This window comes from Takifugu flavidus, chromosome 11 (genome assembly GCF_003711565.1).
Source record: "Takifugu flavidus isolate HTHZ2018 chromosome 11, ASM371156v2, whole genome shotgun sequence".
Taxonomy (NCBI): domain Eukaryota; kingdom Metazoa; phylum Chordata; class Actinopteri; order Tetraodontiformes; family Tetraodontidae; genus Takifugu; species Takifugu flavidus.
Genome location: NC_079530.1, coordinates 12,240,249 through 12,256,851, shown reverse-complemented (window position 1 = coordinate 12,256,851; position 16,603 = coordinate 12,240,249). Strand labels below are relative to the sequence as shown.

The following is a 16,603-nucleotide window of genomic DNA, read 5'->3' as shown; positions in this document are numbered from 1 at the left end:
GAGCAGCTGCAGACAGGCTGCGTCCCATCAAACACGTACAGACTGATTGATTCTCCACATTTGCTGCAAAGTTTTGTAATTTTGCTTTCCGGGACGGTTGCGCCGACACTTCAAGTCCCAAGTCAGTAATGTAAAAGACAGAAGGCGGAAAATTCCATAATCGGAAGATAATCTCAATAATTCTCTCTTTTTTTTGAAGATTTCTTAGAAACCACAGGCAAATGAGTGAAGCTAAGCGATAGCACAAGATTCAGATATGTTAGATATTCTATACATTTACTTAAGCACTTATTATGTCCTGCTCTCCTTATGAATGCATGGACCGTTTCCATCTCGCTGTCTGGTCCTGATCCGATCTCAGCCGCAGATCCCGATCATCTGCCTCCAATAAACTTTCAACACTTTTTCTGTCCCTCTCGCCACAGTTGGGATTCTTCCGTCGGCGCTACAGAGAAATTATCGAGGCTGAGAAGAACAGAAAGGACAGTGATGAAAGCTGGGACTGGATGGAAAAGAACCACTGAGGCCTGCAGAACGGGGGTCCCAGAGGAGCCAATGAGAATAGAGATTGGGTCAGGAAGGATCCAATGGCACGGGGTCTCGCAGCACAGCTGCCCCACTGGCACCAGGCCCTTCAGTCTTCCATATGTGGAAGAGAAGATTATTCTCCATATTTTTGGAGACCTGACTTTTTTTTCATGAGTGGGTGGGTGGGTGGGGCGGGGGTCCAGGAAACAGGCTTCTGAGGTGACAGTGGACTCGCTGTGGAGGGAACTCCCATCCAACAATGCGGAGCCGTTGAATGACATCCACATCCGCACAGGGCTGTAGAGCCACGACACGAATGCCGGCGGACTTCAAATCCTCAGGGCTGTGTCACATAGCAAATTTATTTTTATACGTACACTTTAAGCCGTGTTGGGGGGGTTTGAAGGCCATTATAAACATACTGTAGCGACAGAATGTTTTCCTAAAAGCACTGATGTTTGATAAGAATGAATGACTTAGCTTTATTTGCTTTTTAAGCCAAAAAAAGAGGCTCCCTCTGAACTATTGGAGTCACCTGATACTTGGTTATTCCTCATGGTGGAAGATTGTATCTTTCTCTCCTCTTTTTTTCAGTTTCAGTGTCAGTTCATCACACCGCTTTCTGGGTTTTCCGCCCACATTTCATGTCATCCAGTCAGGTTGCAGCAGCCGAGGCCCAGATAAAGTGCTGTCGGAGGTTTGTAGGGGCCATAAAAGCTGCCCTCTGACCTACCATCTGCATTCCATTGGCTACAGTTTTTGCTGTCAGGTGATCGAAACGGATGTGAAATTATTCAACTTTAAAATAATGGAACAAGGATTATCTGGAGCGAAGAACTGCCACTCAGGTATGCGGCTGATGTTTCAGCTGGATCCCCAAAAGCTTCCATGTTCAGAGTGGATTCTCCTAATCTCACTGAAGTAGAATTTTTAAAAATGTCACAAAGTTCATATGGATCGTGTTTTATGTGACTATTGTGTTATTTTAGCGGGAAATGAAAGACCAATCACCCTGCACGGGCTCTTTGAGAGGATGCCTCCTACAGTCATTTATGGGGTCCATGGAGGGAGTGAACAGCCTAAAAATAGGTGGGAATGCGCTTCACTAAATCACTGCATATCAGTCAGCTCACGGGGCTCCTGGGAAATAAATATTTGAGGGACCGTCCGTGCCACGAATGTCTACCACTATTAAACTTTGCTATTTTTTTAAATTGTTCCAATGCTTCCAAACAGGTATTGTATTGGTTGCGTTGGTAACATTTTGAATTTAATTTTATATCAAATGCCAACAGAGAAATAGGAATGTTTTCCATTTTAAACCTTAAATCTCAAAACAACAAGCTCCCCATTGCGTTCCGGAGATGGCGTTGGGGCAGATCTGAAGCAGACCAACGTCGGAGTCAAATGTGAAATGGCCAAAGAAGCAAAAGGATGTTTGACTTCAGTGCTGAGACACTTTCTGGCTGGTCGTGGTTCCTCATGCTCTGGTGCAGGCTTCATTTAAATCCACTGGCACAACGACATATACTGTACACACTCACATGTTCCCTCTGCCTCCACTCAAGCAACGCTGTCTCTGTGTGCAGAGAAAGTGACACTTTTTATTTTTTTTAACTGTGACGGTTATATTTTGTCAGCGTGACGCATTGTTGGTATTTGTTTGACGTCACCGTTAATCACAGAGTTATTTTGGGGTTTTGTTCCGAGTATACTACTGTCACTGAATATAATTTCCATTATAGTGTGCTGTACGTTTTGGTGTTTCATTCTTCAAGCTGTATATTTATCTGTTGATAAACAGTGAAATATGGCGGCTCTGTGTGTGGCTCCTCTGTTCCTGCGCGTTCGGGGGTGGGTCACGCATCTGGAAGGCTTTAGGTTCGCTTCTATTTGTCACACTGGGTTTGTGATGCACATTTATGAAGACGATGAACTGCTCTTGAAGGCCTTGTGTGAGGGTCGCTCGCGTGTCTACTCTATGGTTGCTAGGAAGCACCAAAATGAAACTCCAGCTCTCAAGTAGCACATGTTGCATTAATAATGAAGGTCCCACGCTGAATTTAGCCACAGCGGACGGAGCTTCTCATCCTGGCCGAAGAGGCAGCGCTCTGCTGCAGCATGTCGTCCCTGCTGCATCATGGGTCGATCAGGACGGAGGCCGTGGAGCGGGTGCTGGCACCCATGGCAACGCATTTGTGCCACTTGGTGCTGCTTTGTGAGGGGGAAGCAGGACAGTTCAGTCAGCTGGAGGGGGCAGCTCAGGGGGTGGCTAAAGCTACCGAGGACCTGGCAGCAGTGGCCTGCAGGTAGGGAGAGTGTGGCTCGGCTCATCTGTACCCACAGGTAAGATGGACATCCCACAGCAGTCTTTGTATCCAGGTACGTAAGTGGGACGGAGGATGAAGCGTTGCACACGGAGATGTCGTCTCTGCTGGAGTCGGTCGCCGTCTCTGGGCCGCATTTGCTGCTGGCAGCCCAGAAACTGAGCATCCAGCCCGCTGTGCCGGAGCACAGAGAGGAGCTTATCGCCGCCACGCAAACTGTCTTCCTGGAAGTAGTCAAAGTAAAGCATGATTTCACTCACTGCAAGTGTGTTTAGAAGTGTGGTGTTGCCACTTTAAAACCAGCAGAGGGAGGCGTGATCGGGTGATTTATGAGCACTTCACAATAAGAACCATCTTCCAGCTGCATCCCAGCTTACCATAAAAGGGAAAAGAGGTCAAACTGTTGGCTGGTTTAAATTGTTCACCTGACGTATCTCAGTTATTCATCTTAGGTCTTGACCTAACCTTCCATCGTTGTTACTATAACGACCCCGACACCATAACAGCTTCATTGCAGTAATGGATTACATCTGTTTTTGCCTGTAAACTGCAATAAGGCTGCAAAGTTGGCACAACTTTAAAATCAGAAACGGGAGATTATAAAAACTTCATACCTTATAAACTCGGAACAAAACATTTAATTAAAAAGGATCATTAGTGTAATAAATTTAAACCTAACAATATAAAGAACCAGCTACAGTTTGCGTATAAGATATCAGAACAGTCCAGACTGTTACCACCAACTGTCACATTTCTGTGAATTAATGAGTTAAACACAAACCGAACTGTTCAAAATAAACACAGAAATCGCCTCAATAAATCAGTAAATCTATAAAGTCTTCAAGCACGCAAGAAACTGAACGATGCATTTAGGTGTTGTGGAAGTCTTGTCAGTTCTATTTTGCAGTTTTGTTCCCCTGATTGATTCTACGATTGTAAGAGGGACGAGATAAAAATAGGATTTATGTACGTATATGTTTTTGCAGTTGATTTATTCGAACTCTGCACTTCCATGAAATACAGTGTGTCATGTGAATGTGGACCTAAACTTTCAAGTGTGGATGTTTTTAGATAAAGTTGAGACTTTAACTATAACGGAACCTTGCAAATTTGGGTGATGTCACAGTTTAACTTTGGTGCCACCCTCTTTGTCAAGATCTTATCAACCGATCTGCTTAATTATGACGACAGATGTGTTTAGAACTTGATAAAGTCCCAATTATTTGACTCCCTTTCTAGTCACAGGGGTCATATTAAGATAGCTCAGCTTCCTACCAGCAGCTGAGCTAATAAAACTGCAATAAAAGTTTCTCCATCTAATCTCCTCTCAGGTTCTGATGGTGGACGACGATGCTGCCATCAGGAGAGTTACAGCTGCCGCCGACGGCGTTCTCCAGCGCCTCACTGAGCTGGGCTCCTCCTCAGACATCCAGTCTCTGCTCGAATATTTCCAGGTGTTTTCTCAGGCTCTGCTTCTCCTCACCAGTCTGACAGTAGACAGGGCAAATTCCTTGCAGGACTCAGACCAGGCAGAGCAGCTTCTTGACTCCCTGGAGACCCTGAGGAGGTGCATATCCATGCTCCACACGGCCATGTGCACGACCATCAAACACCCTACAAATGAGCAGGCGCTGCAGGCCAAGACCTACGTTCTGGACAAGATCCAGAACACTGTGAAGGATATAGTTATCACTCTGAAAAATGAGTCCTGCGGCAGATTACCGGGGCCTTGTGGGCATTACACGGGGAGGCGGGACGCTCTGTTGCAGCTACTTAGTTGCTCCTCCATTTCTGCTATCCGACACAGCAGCTTTGACCGCGACGTTCGAGATCTCGTCTTTCACTGTATGGCTGTGGCAAATTTGTCTCGCCGCCACTGTCAGCAGAGGGCGGTGGGCCACTGTCGTCACATCCTGCAGATATGGTCGGACATGAGGAGGGTTCTAAAGTCCTCAGAGGATCCTGACAAACACCAGCAGAACTTTGAGAACGACTGCACGTTACTGAGGCAGCATATGCACGCGCTCGACAGAGCGTTAACCACCGCCGTTCTTCATCAGGTCTTGGACGCGTTTGGAACCGCCCCCTCGGCTGTTTCAGAGCTTTTGAAAGTGACGAGACAGATCCTTGTGGGAGACGCGTCCACCCAAACAGATCTGAACTTTGCCCAGCCCCTCCTTGAGGGTTTCACGTCGCGCGCCCAGAGAATAACCCAAGTGGCACATTTTGCCTCGGCTATGGCCGCAGATGCGCAGCGCGTGGAGTACGTGGAGAACTCGAGAGCGTGCCTGAGCAGACTCGGGGCTCGAATCGCATCGCTCTCTCCAGAGCTAGCAGATCACTCGGCGCAGACTGCTCAGAAACTTCATGACGTCTGTCTGAAGTGGGAGGAGGAGACCAGCCAGCTTCTGGATGCTGTCATCGATGTGGTGGACGTGAAGGAGTTCACCAGCATCGCCATCACTGAGATGGTCAACGACCGGCTCGGCTGTGACGAAGCGTACCGTCAGCAACGCCGCGAGGAGTTTGATGAGCAGGCAGCGACTCTCCTCCGTCACATGAGGATGGCGGCTCAGTCTGTGAAGAGGCACCTGGGCAGAAGCGACGACCCCATCTACAGGAACGGCCTCCTCGTTCTGCTGAAACAGGTTCAGTCCTCCCAAGACGAAGTCGCCCGGTCGGTCAGAGAGACGCTTTCTGGTTCCCGCCTCAATGTGGAGGTTTACGCAACTTTTTCAGACAACGTTTCTGCTGCCATGGAGCATTTTAAAGTGCTCCGCAAAGGTCTGGACGGCCAACAGCATCCGCATCTCCTGAGCCCGTTGCGAGAGGTCGCACGCGAGACACCAAGCTCACAGATGCGCCTTCCCGGTGACGACGCCTGTGACCACCTGAGGCGGCGTGTTGACTCTCCGGGTTCGGAGCTAGCGGCGAGGGATTCCTTCGCTGGACATGAGGAAGACCACTCAGACGAGGAAACCATAGAAGCAGAAATGGCTCATAAATCTGACAAAGATGATTTAGACCCCCCAGCTGTCTCCAGGGCGCCCACGCTGATCCGCAGGTCCCTTGAGGTCGACCTTTTGCCTCTCCTGTATGATGTCGTGACTGTGACCAAAGCTAAGGATGTGACATTACTGAACCGGGCCTGCACCAGCGTCCTGGAGCTCTCAAACTGTTACGCTCAATCTGCGAAAGAGGCCGCTTCCGTTGTCGGAGTAGCCGATCGGCAAACGCTGGAAAGTTTCCGAGTGGAGCTGGTGTCCCTGACGCCGCTGCTGGTCCAGACGGCTCAGGAGACAGCGATGAGCTCAGTGATGAGCACAGGGATGCTGTACAAACACAGCATCCATTTCTCTGACCTCATTAAGAACGCCCGCGAGGTTTTACTGCCGACGGCTGGAAACTGGTATCGCGCTGTTTACACTGAGCTGCGAGGCGCTCTGCCAGCAATGACTGCGTCTGTTAGGAAGCAAATAAATGAAGTGATGACTTTATGCACTGATACAGTCCAGCTCCTGACATCATCCGATTTAACCTTAAAAAGTGATCAAGAAAGATTCAGCGTTTTGCACAACAAGCTGAGTAAAGCCCAGAACCATACAAGGAACCTGGTGGAGTTTTCTACGTCGTCGGAGAAGCCGCTAAATCAATTAGAAGGCCTCTGCCTCCTCTGGGGTCTATCTGTTCAAATTGTGCTGAATTCTGTTGACAGAATTTTGGGAACATCAGCGGATCAAATGGGCCCTCAGAAGCAGCTCTCGATATTGTCTGAGAACTCGCTTCGGATCCAAGAGGCAGTCCGGTTAACCTGCCTAAATTCCAGAAGCGCCTACAAATCCAAACAGTTGACGGCAGACGAGGAGGAACTGAAAAGGCTCACCGACGACTACATCAAAGCTGCCGAAGAGCTGGACGCCATGCCCAACGTCTTGCGACTGGGAAAGTCCGAGTTTTTCCAGAGAAATCTTTTAATTAAAATCAAAATCCTTGTTGGCCATTTAAGCAAAATGAACAGAGATTATGAGACCGGCCTACATAATATACTTAAAATGGCTTATTTTTCTGCCGCAACCAGCCATGAGAACAACCCTGAAGACGCTGAGGGGAACCTCGAAGAGGCCGCACAAACGCTGTTTGATCGTGTAGAACTTGCCTGCAAAAAGGTGGAGGACTCGTTACACTACATCCGCGATCCCCGTGTGCGTTGTAATCTGAGGTCTATCAACGACCATCTCTCCTTTCAGATCTCAGATATAATCAGCAGGGCGAGGCTCATGGCGGAGGCTCGGGATATTTGTGACACGCTCAGCCTGGATGTGCTGATACAGTGCTGGTCAGCCAAAGCTCATTATGTGCTGGAGGAAATCAGGAGGCAGGAAGGGATTCATCAAGAGGCTAAAGAGCAAATCAGGGCTGGTCTGCAAGGCAGAACACTCGGTTACGTGAGAGATGCGTTGGCTCCAAACCCATCTGGAGCTAAAAAACTTCCCTCCGGCGAGCAATTCTGCCACAAAGTCAATGGGAAAAACGCTAAGACAGTAGACTCAAATGTAAACCTGGCAGCTGAGGACAAATGTGGACCTGAAAACACGAGAAAAGCTGATGTGGGTATTTAATCACTAGCAGTGTTACACGCCTAACTAATATGTTTGTCACAGTATGTCCTTATATTCCCCGTACAGGGCAGAGACAGGGCTGGGTGGCACAGAGAAGCTTTTTCACTTACTGACACCTCCATCTTCTTGAGGCAAGAAAGTGACAGCTGGGATCCTGAGGACAACAGAATAGTTCAGGTGACCAGCAAGATGGCCGACACAATATATTACATGACCCAGTACCTCAGGAAAAAAGGCCCAATTCCGGTAAAGGCCACTAGAGGGCGGCTTAGTCTTGATTTTTGCAGGCCCTAATTGACAATTGTCCGTTTTTTTCCCTCCTTCAGAGCAAAGAAGCATTTGTCAGCGAGGCTAAAGATGTTATCACGAACTGTCAGGCTGTAACTCAGTTTATTAGAGTTATCGCCAACCACTGCCTGGATAAACAGTGCACGGAGGAACTCTCCCTCATAGTTGACCAGATCCTCACCATCACAAACCAGCTCAGCATCATCTCAAGGTCAGAAAAGGAAGATTTTTAAAAACAAAAAAAAAGGTACTTTCTAGTTTTAAGAAAATAATAATTTTACTTCCTCTCTACTCAAGTGTTAATGCTGTAACAACTGGATGCAAATCATCTGACGAGATCTTGGTGAAAAATGCCCAAAATCTGCTTCAGACGGTCCTGCGCGGCGTCCGTGCCGCAGAGACGGCCTGCATGACCGTAAATATAGACTCAAAGCTCTGCCGAAGCTGTGATATTCAGTCGTGTGTGTGTGTCCATCTGTTACTTCGGTGGGGGTTAAAGTAATAGCAGAAATTTGCTCTGATTTTGGAGGGTTTGAAGCAGCCAGAGCCAAACTCAGACGGTGCGGAGGCCACGGCCTTGTGCTTCCAGTGGAGGAGGAAGCTGGAGATCCATCGAGCCCAGGAGACCACCAACCCCGACACAGACGAGCTGGGTCTGAGGAAGACGTCGGCCCACCCTGTGGCACCCAGTCTTGCCCCTTCATTCCTTGTGCCGACCACCCCCTCGAAACACAAGTAGTTATTGCCCAGGTCGTCCTTCAATGAGATAATCAGAAGAGGAGGATCTAGTAACAGCTCCTTTATCACAAAAAACAACAGTGGAACACGAGAGCAGAACGCTGCAACTTTTGAGTTTGAGAAATCAAACATGCCACATTCATAGATTATCGTAAATAATAACTGCTGACAGACTTTTAAAGCTTTTCATTGAAACACTCAAAAACACTGTACACATTATACAACTGGCCATTTGCAACATTGCCAGTGAAAACTAACTTCAAACTATGTAAACCCCCCCCGTAAAGGACACAAATAAAGGTAAAAATACTGATACCTCACATTAAACCACCTTAAGCCCTCAATGTTCCATTTTCTAGCTAATATACAACATATCTGCCTGTCTTAAATCAGTTTTACCTGCTTCTCTTTGTATAGTGAACTATCAAGCCCTCTAATGCAGTTGGACAAATTAAAGGGCAACTATTTACAAGTGTGTCAGGTCTCAAGGTTGTAACCATTATTAATATACCTTCAGGAAATCTGGTCACTTAAGTAATGGTCCACATTTGTCCCTTTTAGGCCACTTTAAATCATAAAAAACCCAATGATTGACAGAATGTAAATTGAATGAGATACTTTTGTGAATCAGCTTAGCGAGTTAGAGTAATACAAGGGGTTTGTGGGCCTGTATGTATGTAAAGAGGCACGTGTAGATTTAATGTATGCGCCTTTGTAGGAACGCAGCGGTAAAAAAGGGGCCAGCAGGAAGTGATTATGTGACTTCACTGAAGCCAGAAATGAAAACTATCATGAGGTACAGAGAAAAACTAACCCACTATCAGTTAGGAGGAAAACATCTTTTCACACACAAAAAAGAGCACAAAAGTATAAAAATACATAAGTGTTTTGAAATAAATAGAGGAATCTAAAAATTGTGAAATGAATATTAACAGATATGTTCATCAGAAACTTCCGAACAATATGAAGAGATGACTTAACATTGACTTAATTTACTGTATTTTATCATTAACAGTGATAGAAGAATTTAACACACTTTCAGAACACACAACTGAGTTGGGATAATGTGATTATACCAAACTGTGCGATCAACTCTATATACAGGAAGGTAGGTTCATGTAAAAGATAAAGATGCGTTCACTGACAGAACGGAGAGGGTCATGTAAAAGATAAAGATGCGTTCACTGACAGAACGGAGAGATTCATGTAAAAGATAAAGATGCGTTCACTGACAGAACAGAGAGGTTCATGTAAAAGATAACGATGCGTTCACTGACAGAACAGAGAGGTTCATGTAAAAGATAAAGATGCGTTCACTGACAGAACGGAGAGGTTCGTGTAAAAGATAACGATGCGTTCACTGACAGAACGGAGAGGCTGTTGGATCAAAAGTCTTGAACACATCTTTGAGTGTCCTGTCGTCTCCCTCTGCCTCAGGATCCTCCTCTTTTGGTTGCTCCTCTGGGGCCTCCTCCTGCTCCTTCTTGTCCTCCGCCTCTTCTTGAGCTCCATTAGAGCCCAGCGCTCCCGGTTTGGCCTGTCTGGGATCAGCGTACTGGGGTCGGATTATGCCAGACAGAGCCTGGATGGGGAGGTTATGGACTGCTGGAAGTTTGAGCGGGGGAGCTGGAGGCGCTGCTGGAGAGCTGCAAGGAGAAGGCTGATCCGGGGGAACGTCTGAACTCTTGGGTTCTTCAGAAGAGCTACTTCTTTGGGTTGGTGAAAGAGACGGAGGTGGTGGATTGTCTTTTTTCTCAGGCTGTTTGAGAATTCCCACCCTAGTTGGAGACCCCATGTGCTCTTTTGGAACTGGTTCAGTCTGATTACGAGGATCATACAGACTGATCCCTACAAGAATAGTAGTGGGACTCTCCAACCCTCCACCAGAGGAGGCCAAACGAGGGGCGTACGGTGGCAGTTTCTCAGGGTCTGCTTTGACTTGACCAGCATGAGAAGAGGTGCCAGTAGTGGCCTTCTGATGTCTGGGGTCCACAGCTCCAACCCCAGAGGATGTCTCTTTCTGGCCGGGCAATTTGGAGTCCAGACTTCCTGTGCGCTTGAGTCTGGGGTCCAGGACCTTCTGCTGACGTGGGTCTGCAGGTCTTTCAGTAGGAGATCGAGATTCCAGCGATCCAGAGGACAGCCGGCTCATCCGCTCCTTCAAACGAGCGGCTGCCAGTCTGGGGTCCGTCAGCGATGGGGCAGAGACAGGCGGGTGGTCAGGAAGGCTTGTTCGATTCAGCTGAGCATCAGCAATGAGAGGAGGAAGAGGCAGGTTGATGGAGTGTTCCTGTTTGGGCACCAGGGAAGGGATGAGGTCCTCAGGGGCCCAGACCACCGTCTCAGCGAATGCTGGACGCTGGAGGATGATGTCCACTCGGATGTGGCTGAACTGCTTCAGCTGGCAGCGAGGGTCCCGGAGCGTCACTCCAGGGACGGCATCTACAGGGATGAGAACAGCTTTGTCCCGGAGCTCCCTTTCCCCCTCGTCATCCTCATCTCCGGTCAGAGGTTTCTGCGGGGCAGGGTGGCTCTGCTGCCGGAAGGAACTCGACTCCACTGGTCTCATCTTCCGGGGGTCCCTGGAAAACCGTGGGTCTGCGGCACCGTTTGGCTCCTTTTTTAAATCTGGGGGCCGCTGTCGAAGGTCCGTCTTCACACGCGGGTCACCGAGTGTCCTCTCCTTCACAAGGCGAGGGTCCCCCAGGGCTGGAGGCGGAGGGAGTTTGGACTGAGCCTGCTGCATCTCATTCTGTCTTTTTAGGGATTTAAGGATGGATGAGACGCAGCCTCCGTCCTCCTCGTCACTGGAGTACCAGTTTGTAGTGTCATCTACGATTAAAGAAGAAACATCAACAATATCCTGCGTTTATTTCTTGATGGGAGAGCTGCCGTACCTCTGTTGGAATGATCGTCCTGACCCTCTGCTCTCTGAGGCTCGTTCTCCTGAGATTGTGACTCTTGTTGTGGCTGCTGTGCCAGATGCAGAAAGATGGCTTTCTGCACCGCCGCTGGTAAAGACTGCAGCTGGGACTCGGCGCCCAGCTGCTGCTGGAGATTCTGCAGGAAGGCCTGACAGGGGTCTTAGAAATAGAAAATGTAATTAAATGATGTCATTTTTCAATGTCAGAGGTGTAAAAAGCAATTACTTGATGGATTTTAAAAAAAAAAAAAAAAAAAACTGACCTTGTTGTCCTGCAATCTGGTTCCGGAGGAGGCTGCTGAGAAGATCGACGGGGTTCTGACCCAAAGACTGACAAGAGAGGAGACTCTGAAGCATTTCTAGGTCTGGTCCAGGAGGGAACGCAGGCCTCTGCATGTTCATCTGAGGGCCGATATTAGGCTGGTTTCCGTGGAATGATGGAACTTGACTAGATCCGCCTGGTGGCTGCAGTGAAAATCCATGGGGATGGTGCTGTCCTGATGTGTTCTGAGGCCCCGGTGGCCCAGTAGGGAGGCTCATGGGTACAGGTGATACTGACGGAGGAACAGGAGGGGCTGAAGGACCCGAAGGCCCCATACTGACTCCCTGTGTGTCCTCTGACCCTCCACTAAACTGACCGGTGCCTTCACCTTGAGTCTGAGGGTAGCTGGAACCACTGAAACCACATGACAGTTCACATTCAGGATGAACTCCACATTTGCCCTAAAACCCGATTTGGAGCTAAGTTGGTACCTTTGAGCGATTTTCTGGGCCAGATTCACAGTTGGTTGAACCTTTATTTCAAACAGGGAGGGGATCTTCTTCCCTGCTGGACCATCTGTAGGACTCATCTGCCCAGGAGTGGGCAGCAAGCCCACCCCGGGGGGAGGCTTTGGAAGCGGGGCGATCCCTTGCTTCCTCAGATCCTCCAGCTCCAGCTCGTCTTCACGAGCAATCTCCTCTTCAGTGTTAATGATCTGACATGAGACAGAGGGCAAAAACACACCAGCTGTTTTTGAGACCCACTTCATCTAAAAAAAATAAAAAAAATAAAGTGCGAGAGTGGAAAAAAGGTTCAACCTTGTCTAGCAACTCTTTGGTGACATCAGTTAAAGCATCATGGGAGAATTTGCAGTTGTCTCCTTGGTAACACTTGGCACCAGTGTGAAAGAACTTGCACGGGTACTCGCTTGAATAATGAGTTAAAGAATATGTAATAACAGCTAGTAATGCCATAAATTACTTATAATGAACCCAGACACTATTATTGAAGGATATTGTGCATGTAAATACAATTATCTCCTTTGCTGCAGTATCCCTGGAGGTAAAATTTACAAAGCTCCTTTTTCTTGTCTGGCACAACGTGCTCATGCTCAAACTTGCACTGATCCCCCTGCAAGAAAAAACAAGGCTGGTAGGAAGGATCCACAGCTCGGTTTTTCCATTATTAATCTGTTTAAAGTATTATTACTCTACCTTGATGCATCGGCCCTCCAGGAAATACTTGCAGATGTATCGGCCGTTGTGCTCAACTGTGTGCTGATTTATGAACTCCTTGCTCATAATCAGCCGTTTCTTCTGAAAACCACCTTTTCCATCCTACAGAAAAGAAACAGAAAAGAGAGTCTTCTGCTGAGGGACAGGTGATCCCTCATCTGTTGATAATTAACTAAAAATAGCAGAAAATATATGTCGAGTTTATTGCGTTTACATTCTAAACCCAAAATTCAGTGCAGAAACTCGTTGGACCTGGACGGATTTTCCAGGACAAACTTACAGGAGCAGCATCGTCCATGCCCTGGTCTCCCCCGCGACCTCGTCCACGTCCAGTCCACGGTTTGCCTCTCATCTTCTTGTTCTTGTTAAGCATCCCCCGTCCTCGTCCTGGTCCATTTCCTCTTCCACGTCCCCTTTGTCCAACTGAAACCCAAACCCGTATAAAACAGTCGCGTCAGGCAGCCGTTAACCACCTTATGAGGAGAGTTTCGGTCAGAAAAGCATTCCTACATGGCTGTTGTTTCATTCCACGCATGTTTCCTCGCTTTATCTGCTCTTTAGCGTGGCGCCCTCTTCCCTGATTCTGGGAAACCGAATCCTTTGACTGCGGGTAATCGCACATATCGTCATCGTAATCATCCCCCTCTTCGTCGTACTCATATTTGTCGTCGCTGTAGTCGCTGTATTTGTCAAAATCACCGCTCTTGTACGGGGGAGACTTGATGTGGCTTCCCTTGGACTCCCGTCCATACTGACAAGTGAAGGAAAACCATCAGTGACAATGATTTACAGGTGAATAGTCATCGTCGGCGCTGAGCAACTCACCTGGGAGGACTGTCCATCCGAGTCCCGAGGCTTTCTGCTTTTGGGCCTTTCTATCCGATCGTAGTCGGAGTCATAGCTGTCAGAGCTGGAGCTACTGGAGGGGGAATGGTGCTGTGGAGACAAGAGCCGCTGATGCAGGGTGGCACTAGATTGCAGCAAATATTTCACTCTTGAACACAGCGCCAGCACCTCACCTTTGCTCTGTCTCGTCTCCTCCTTTTCGAGCGCCTTTTCTCTTTGGTTTTTCTGGACCTTTTCCTGGAGTGCCGGTGGAGCTTTTCCTCTCTCTCTTTAGCTTTTACCTTTTCCTTCTCTTTCTCTACAGGTGCTTCGACAGCCTCTTTGTTTTCCTCCTCAATTCCGATTCCTTCGTCATCTATTTCTCCGTCCTCCAGTTCTCCGTCCTCTCTAAAAAGTAGAACAAGATAAATTGTTCCCTTTTATTTAAAAGATGTGAAGGAGAAAATATTAAAACAGAAATGTCTGTGCAATATGCCTGAAATACATTTTATTTCAAGTAAAAACATTTTTTTTTTATTATCGTTAATAATAACCCAAGATGCATGCTAGTCCTGCACACTTAGGTAAACTATTTAGGAAATTAAACATGAAAATCTCTGACTGTCACTGCTCAGTGAGATTTGTCAGTTCCAATTGTGAACAATATTGCTGTTGTCTTTCATTCACCCTGCAGGAGGAATCAGGCTTCACTCGCAATTTGGCTTTCACAAATGTTGAGTTTTAAGATGGCAATGATTCATTTAGGTTCATTTAAAGCATTTGTTATAACAACTCGATAATTTAAAATTGTGCTATATACAGCATCAAAGCAAATGACCACGTCAATCTATGGACATTAACGCCACTGGCAGGATGGTTTGCAATGGCCGGCATTTTAAGGTGTAGTGCAGATTAAGATTAAGTCAAACTATTGTAAAAGGGTAAAAGAATATCGAGTCCTAAAATTGATTTCACACTAACATCAATAGAGCACAAATTACAGTTGTGCGTAATCCACTAGAGGTGCAACATTTTCAATTTATTAATACTTTGTGACTTACTAAAGTGCTGAACCAAAGGGGAAAACTGCCTTAAAAACTTAATATCTTACATGATGGATCAAATTACATGAAAAAATACTTGAGAACTGTTTCATTTCTATTCAGATTTTACCAAGGTCAAAATATTAAGCTATTGCCATGTGACATGAGGCCATCCATTTCAAACAGATGCCAGAATTAAGGCAACACTGACCTTTAACTACTACTAAGACTAAACCGGCGCCTGTCGCTCCAAATCACTTCTTTTTTTTTTTGTCTTGTTTGAGCCTTTGTCGGTGAAGTCACCTGGTGAAATTATGCACTCCAACAAAGTCTCGGGAGAGCTGGCCAGGCAGGTTTGTCATGACTACAGACCAATCACAGGGACCCGGGCGTGACCCAGCACCTCGCCCTCACGCTGCCTGTGCAGTAGCGCTAGTTGGCCGCTAGGGGCGGCGCACAATGGGCGAGAATGGGCGTGGCGGTTACGTTAGGATCATTTGCACCTCTGCAGATGACAACAACGAAGCCATTTCTCCACCCCAGCACCACAGCAACACAAATGATGAGGTCTATTATCCTGCATTCAAATGAACATGAATGATACCATCGACAGGGATGGGAAACAGTTTGTGACAGCGCAACTCAACTGCTTCGAAGAGGCATGCAAAGCTTATTTGAGTGGGGGGCAAACTGGTCTTTACACCCTGCGTTTGATTATTAATGAAAGAAAACAGCAACACAAGCACCGAACCGCACAGATGAGCGTATTAAGAATTGTATAAGAATGTTACTCGACCTTTCGTCCCCTTCAACCTCACAGTCTGACATGTTTTTGTCAAGAACAGGGGCTGGGGGACTGGAAACAAGGCTCGCAGAAGCCATTGGAAAACGGATCTGCCTCCCTTCTCTCCGGCACAAGAGTGAATTCACTCAGTCACTCAAGGAGACGGTGGGTAGTGAGAGATGCAAGATTTCAGACTGGAAAAAACTCACGGTGTTACATGTCTCGACAGAGACAGTAAACAGACACTCTCCTCTTTCATATCAATGACGTTTTAACTCTGTGTACCCAGCCCGAGAGCCCGCTTTGCTAATGTCCCATCGGTAGGCAGCTGCCATGGTGAACTAGAGTAGACGGAGGGTGAAACAGACAGAAATGTAACCATGTTCGTTGATTTCAGCATCTTCATGGTCTTTCTCGACAGGGATATCATCTCAAAATGGCTTCTGAGGTCTGCTGCAGCACATTCTTCCTTCTATGCTCCGCCTCCTTTATATAGTCTCGGCGGGATCTATCTAACTTGATTACAACAAATTCCGCTTTACGATTGGTTAGATATTATACGGGCTACGGATATCTCATTTCTTATTGGTTTAGGGCGATGTCAATCTCTTTCAGGGGTTGTCGCCCACAGTTTCCTTCGTTGACGTTGTTCTTTCTTCGATATTAGAAGTTACAAATAACCGAGACTGTTGAGAATATTTTAAAAACAGGTCATCCAAATACAGCCGTATTTTTTGTGTTTCTAAATGTTACGGACTTTTTTCAAGTGAGCTTCTTAAATCGCTTCTGAAAGATGTCGATCTCTCGTGCTCGTGTAGTCTCTCTTTTAACCACCAGGTGTCGCTCCAGATGTACAAACAAACTTAAAGCGCTACAGCGCTTCGAAATTCACAATAGGGGAAATAATGGGTGCACGAACATTATACTTAAATAATGTGAACGTTAAAAAGATTAGTTTTGGGTTCACAGAACATTGGGAGCCCGTTACTTGGACCGCTCGGATGGTTAAAAATGGTTCATTCGTTTTATTT

The 16,603-nt window shown here is 47.0% G+C and overlaps 3 protein-coding genes across 6 annotated transcripts in view; 2 read left to right on the top strand and 1 right to left on the bottom strand.

Annotated features, from left to right (window-relative positions):
• itga9 (integrin, alpha 9) overlaps nt 1-2,341 on the top strand; it is a 35,214-nt gene extending 32,873 nt beyond the window's left edge. Inside the window, exon 28 of the mRNA XM_057047010.1 lies at nt 426-2,341. Coding sequence (XP_056902990.1) covers nt 426-524 — 99 coding nt within the window. The 3' untranslated portion in view covers nt 525-2,341. The remainder of the gene's footprint in view (nt 1-425) is intronic.
• Nucleotides 2,342-2,758: 417 nt separating this feature from the next.
• LOC130533516 (uncharacterized) lies at nt 2,759-8,977 on the top strand. 3 transcript variants are annotated; one of them, XM_057047007.1, is made up of 7 exons: nt 2,759-3,094; nt 4,187-7,021; nt 7,103-7,462; nt 7,541-7,720; nt 7,801-7,973; nt 8,060-8,177; nt 8,292-8,977. In XM_057047007.1, the coding sequence occupies exons 1-7, from the start codon at nt 2,951-2,953 to the stop codon at nt 8,499-8,501; spliced, it is 4,020 nt and encodes a 1,339-aa protein (XP_056902987.1). In that variant the 5' UTR covers nt 2,759-2,950; the 3' UTR covers nt 8,502-8,977. The 3 variants fall into 3 exon arrangements, with proteins under 3 accessions (XP_056902987.1, XP_056902986.1, XP_056902985.1); XM_057047006.1 differs by having other exon boundaries at nt 4,187-7,462; nt 7,541-7,651; XM_057047005.1 differs by having other exon boundaries at nt 4,187-7,462.
• On the bottom strand, nt 8,672-16,047 carry LOC130533518 (zinc finger CCCH domain-containing protein 6). 2 transcript variants are annotated; one of them, XM_057047009.1, is made up of 12 exons: nt 15,782-16,047; nt 13,940-14,153; nt 13,746-13,856; nt 13,431-13,671; nt 13,201-13,343; nt 12,900-13,022; nt 12,703-12,816; nt 12,504-12,614; nt 12,177-12,400; nt 11,687-12,099; nt 11,398-11,583; nt 8,672-11,332 (listed from the first exon to the last, which is right to left on the bottom strand). In XM_057047009.1, exons 1-12 carry the CDS (start codon nt 15,829-15,831, stop codon nt 9,858-9,860), a joined length of 3,405 nt encoding a protein of 1,134 aa, XP_056902989.1. In that variant the 5' UTR covers nt 15,832-16,047; the 3' UTR covers nt 8,672-9,857. The 2 variants fall into 2 exon arrangements, with proteins under 2 accessions (XP_056902989.1, XP_056902988.1); XM_057047008.1 differs by having other exon boundaries at nt 15,585-16,044.
• Nucleotides 16,048-16,603: the final 556 nt, after the last annotated feature.

What these genes read in the sequence shown, in the direction of transcription:
- LOC130533516 (XM_057047005.1), top strand. Translation starts at nt 2,951, where the DNA reads ATGTCGTCTCTGCTGGAGTCGGTCGCCGTCTCTGGGCCGCATTTGCTG. An exon ending in AAAACACGAGAAAAGCTGAT is followed by an intron (nt 7,463 to 7,540) that starts GTGGGTATTTAA and finishes TTCCCCGTACAG; the next exon opens with GGCAGAGACAGGGCTGGGTG. An exon ending in CAGCTCAGCATCATCTCAAG is followed by an intron (nt 7,974 to 8,059) that starts GTCAGAAAAGGA and finishes TCTCTACTCAAG; the next exon opens with TGTTAATGCTGTAACAACTG.
- LOC130533518 (XM_057047008.1), bottom strand. Translation starts at nt 15,670, where the DNA reads ATGGCTTCTGCGAGCCTTGTTTCCAGTCCCCCAGCCCCTGTTCTTGAC. An exon ending in GCATGGACGATGCTGCTCCT is followed by an intron (nt 13,023 to 13,200) that starts GTAAGTTTGTCC and finishes TCTTTTCTGTAG; the next exon opens with GATGGAAAAGGTGGTTTTCA. An exon ending in GGACGATCATTCCAACAGAG is followed by an intron (nt 11,333 to 11,397) that starts GTACGGCAGCTC and finishes CTTTAATCGTAG; the next exon opens with ATGACACTACAAACTGGTAC.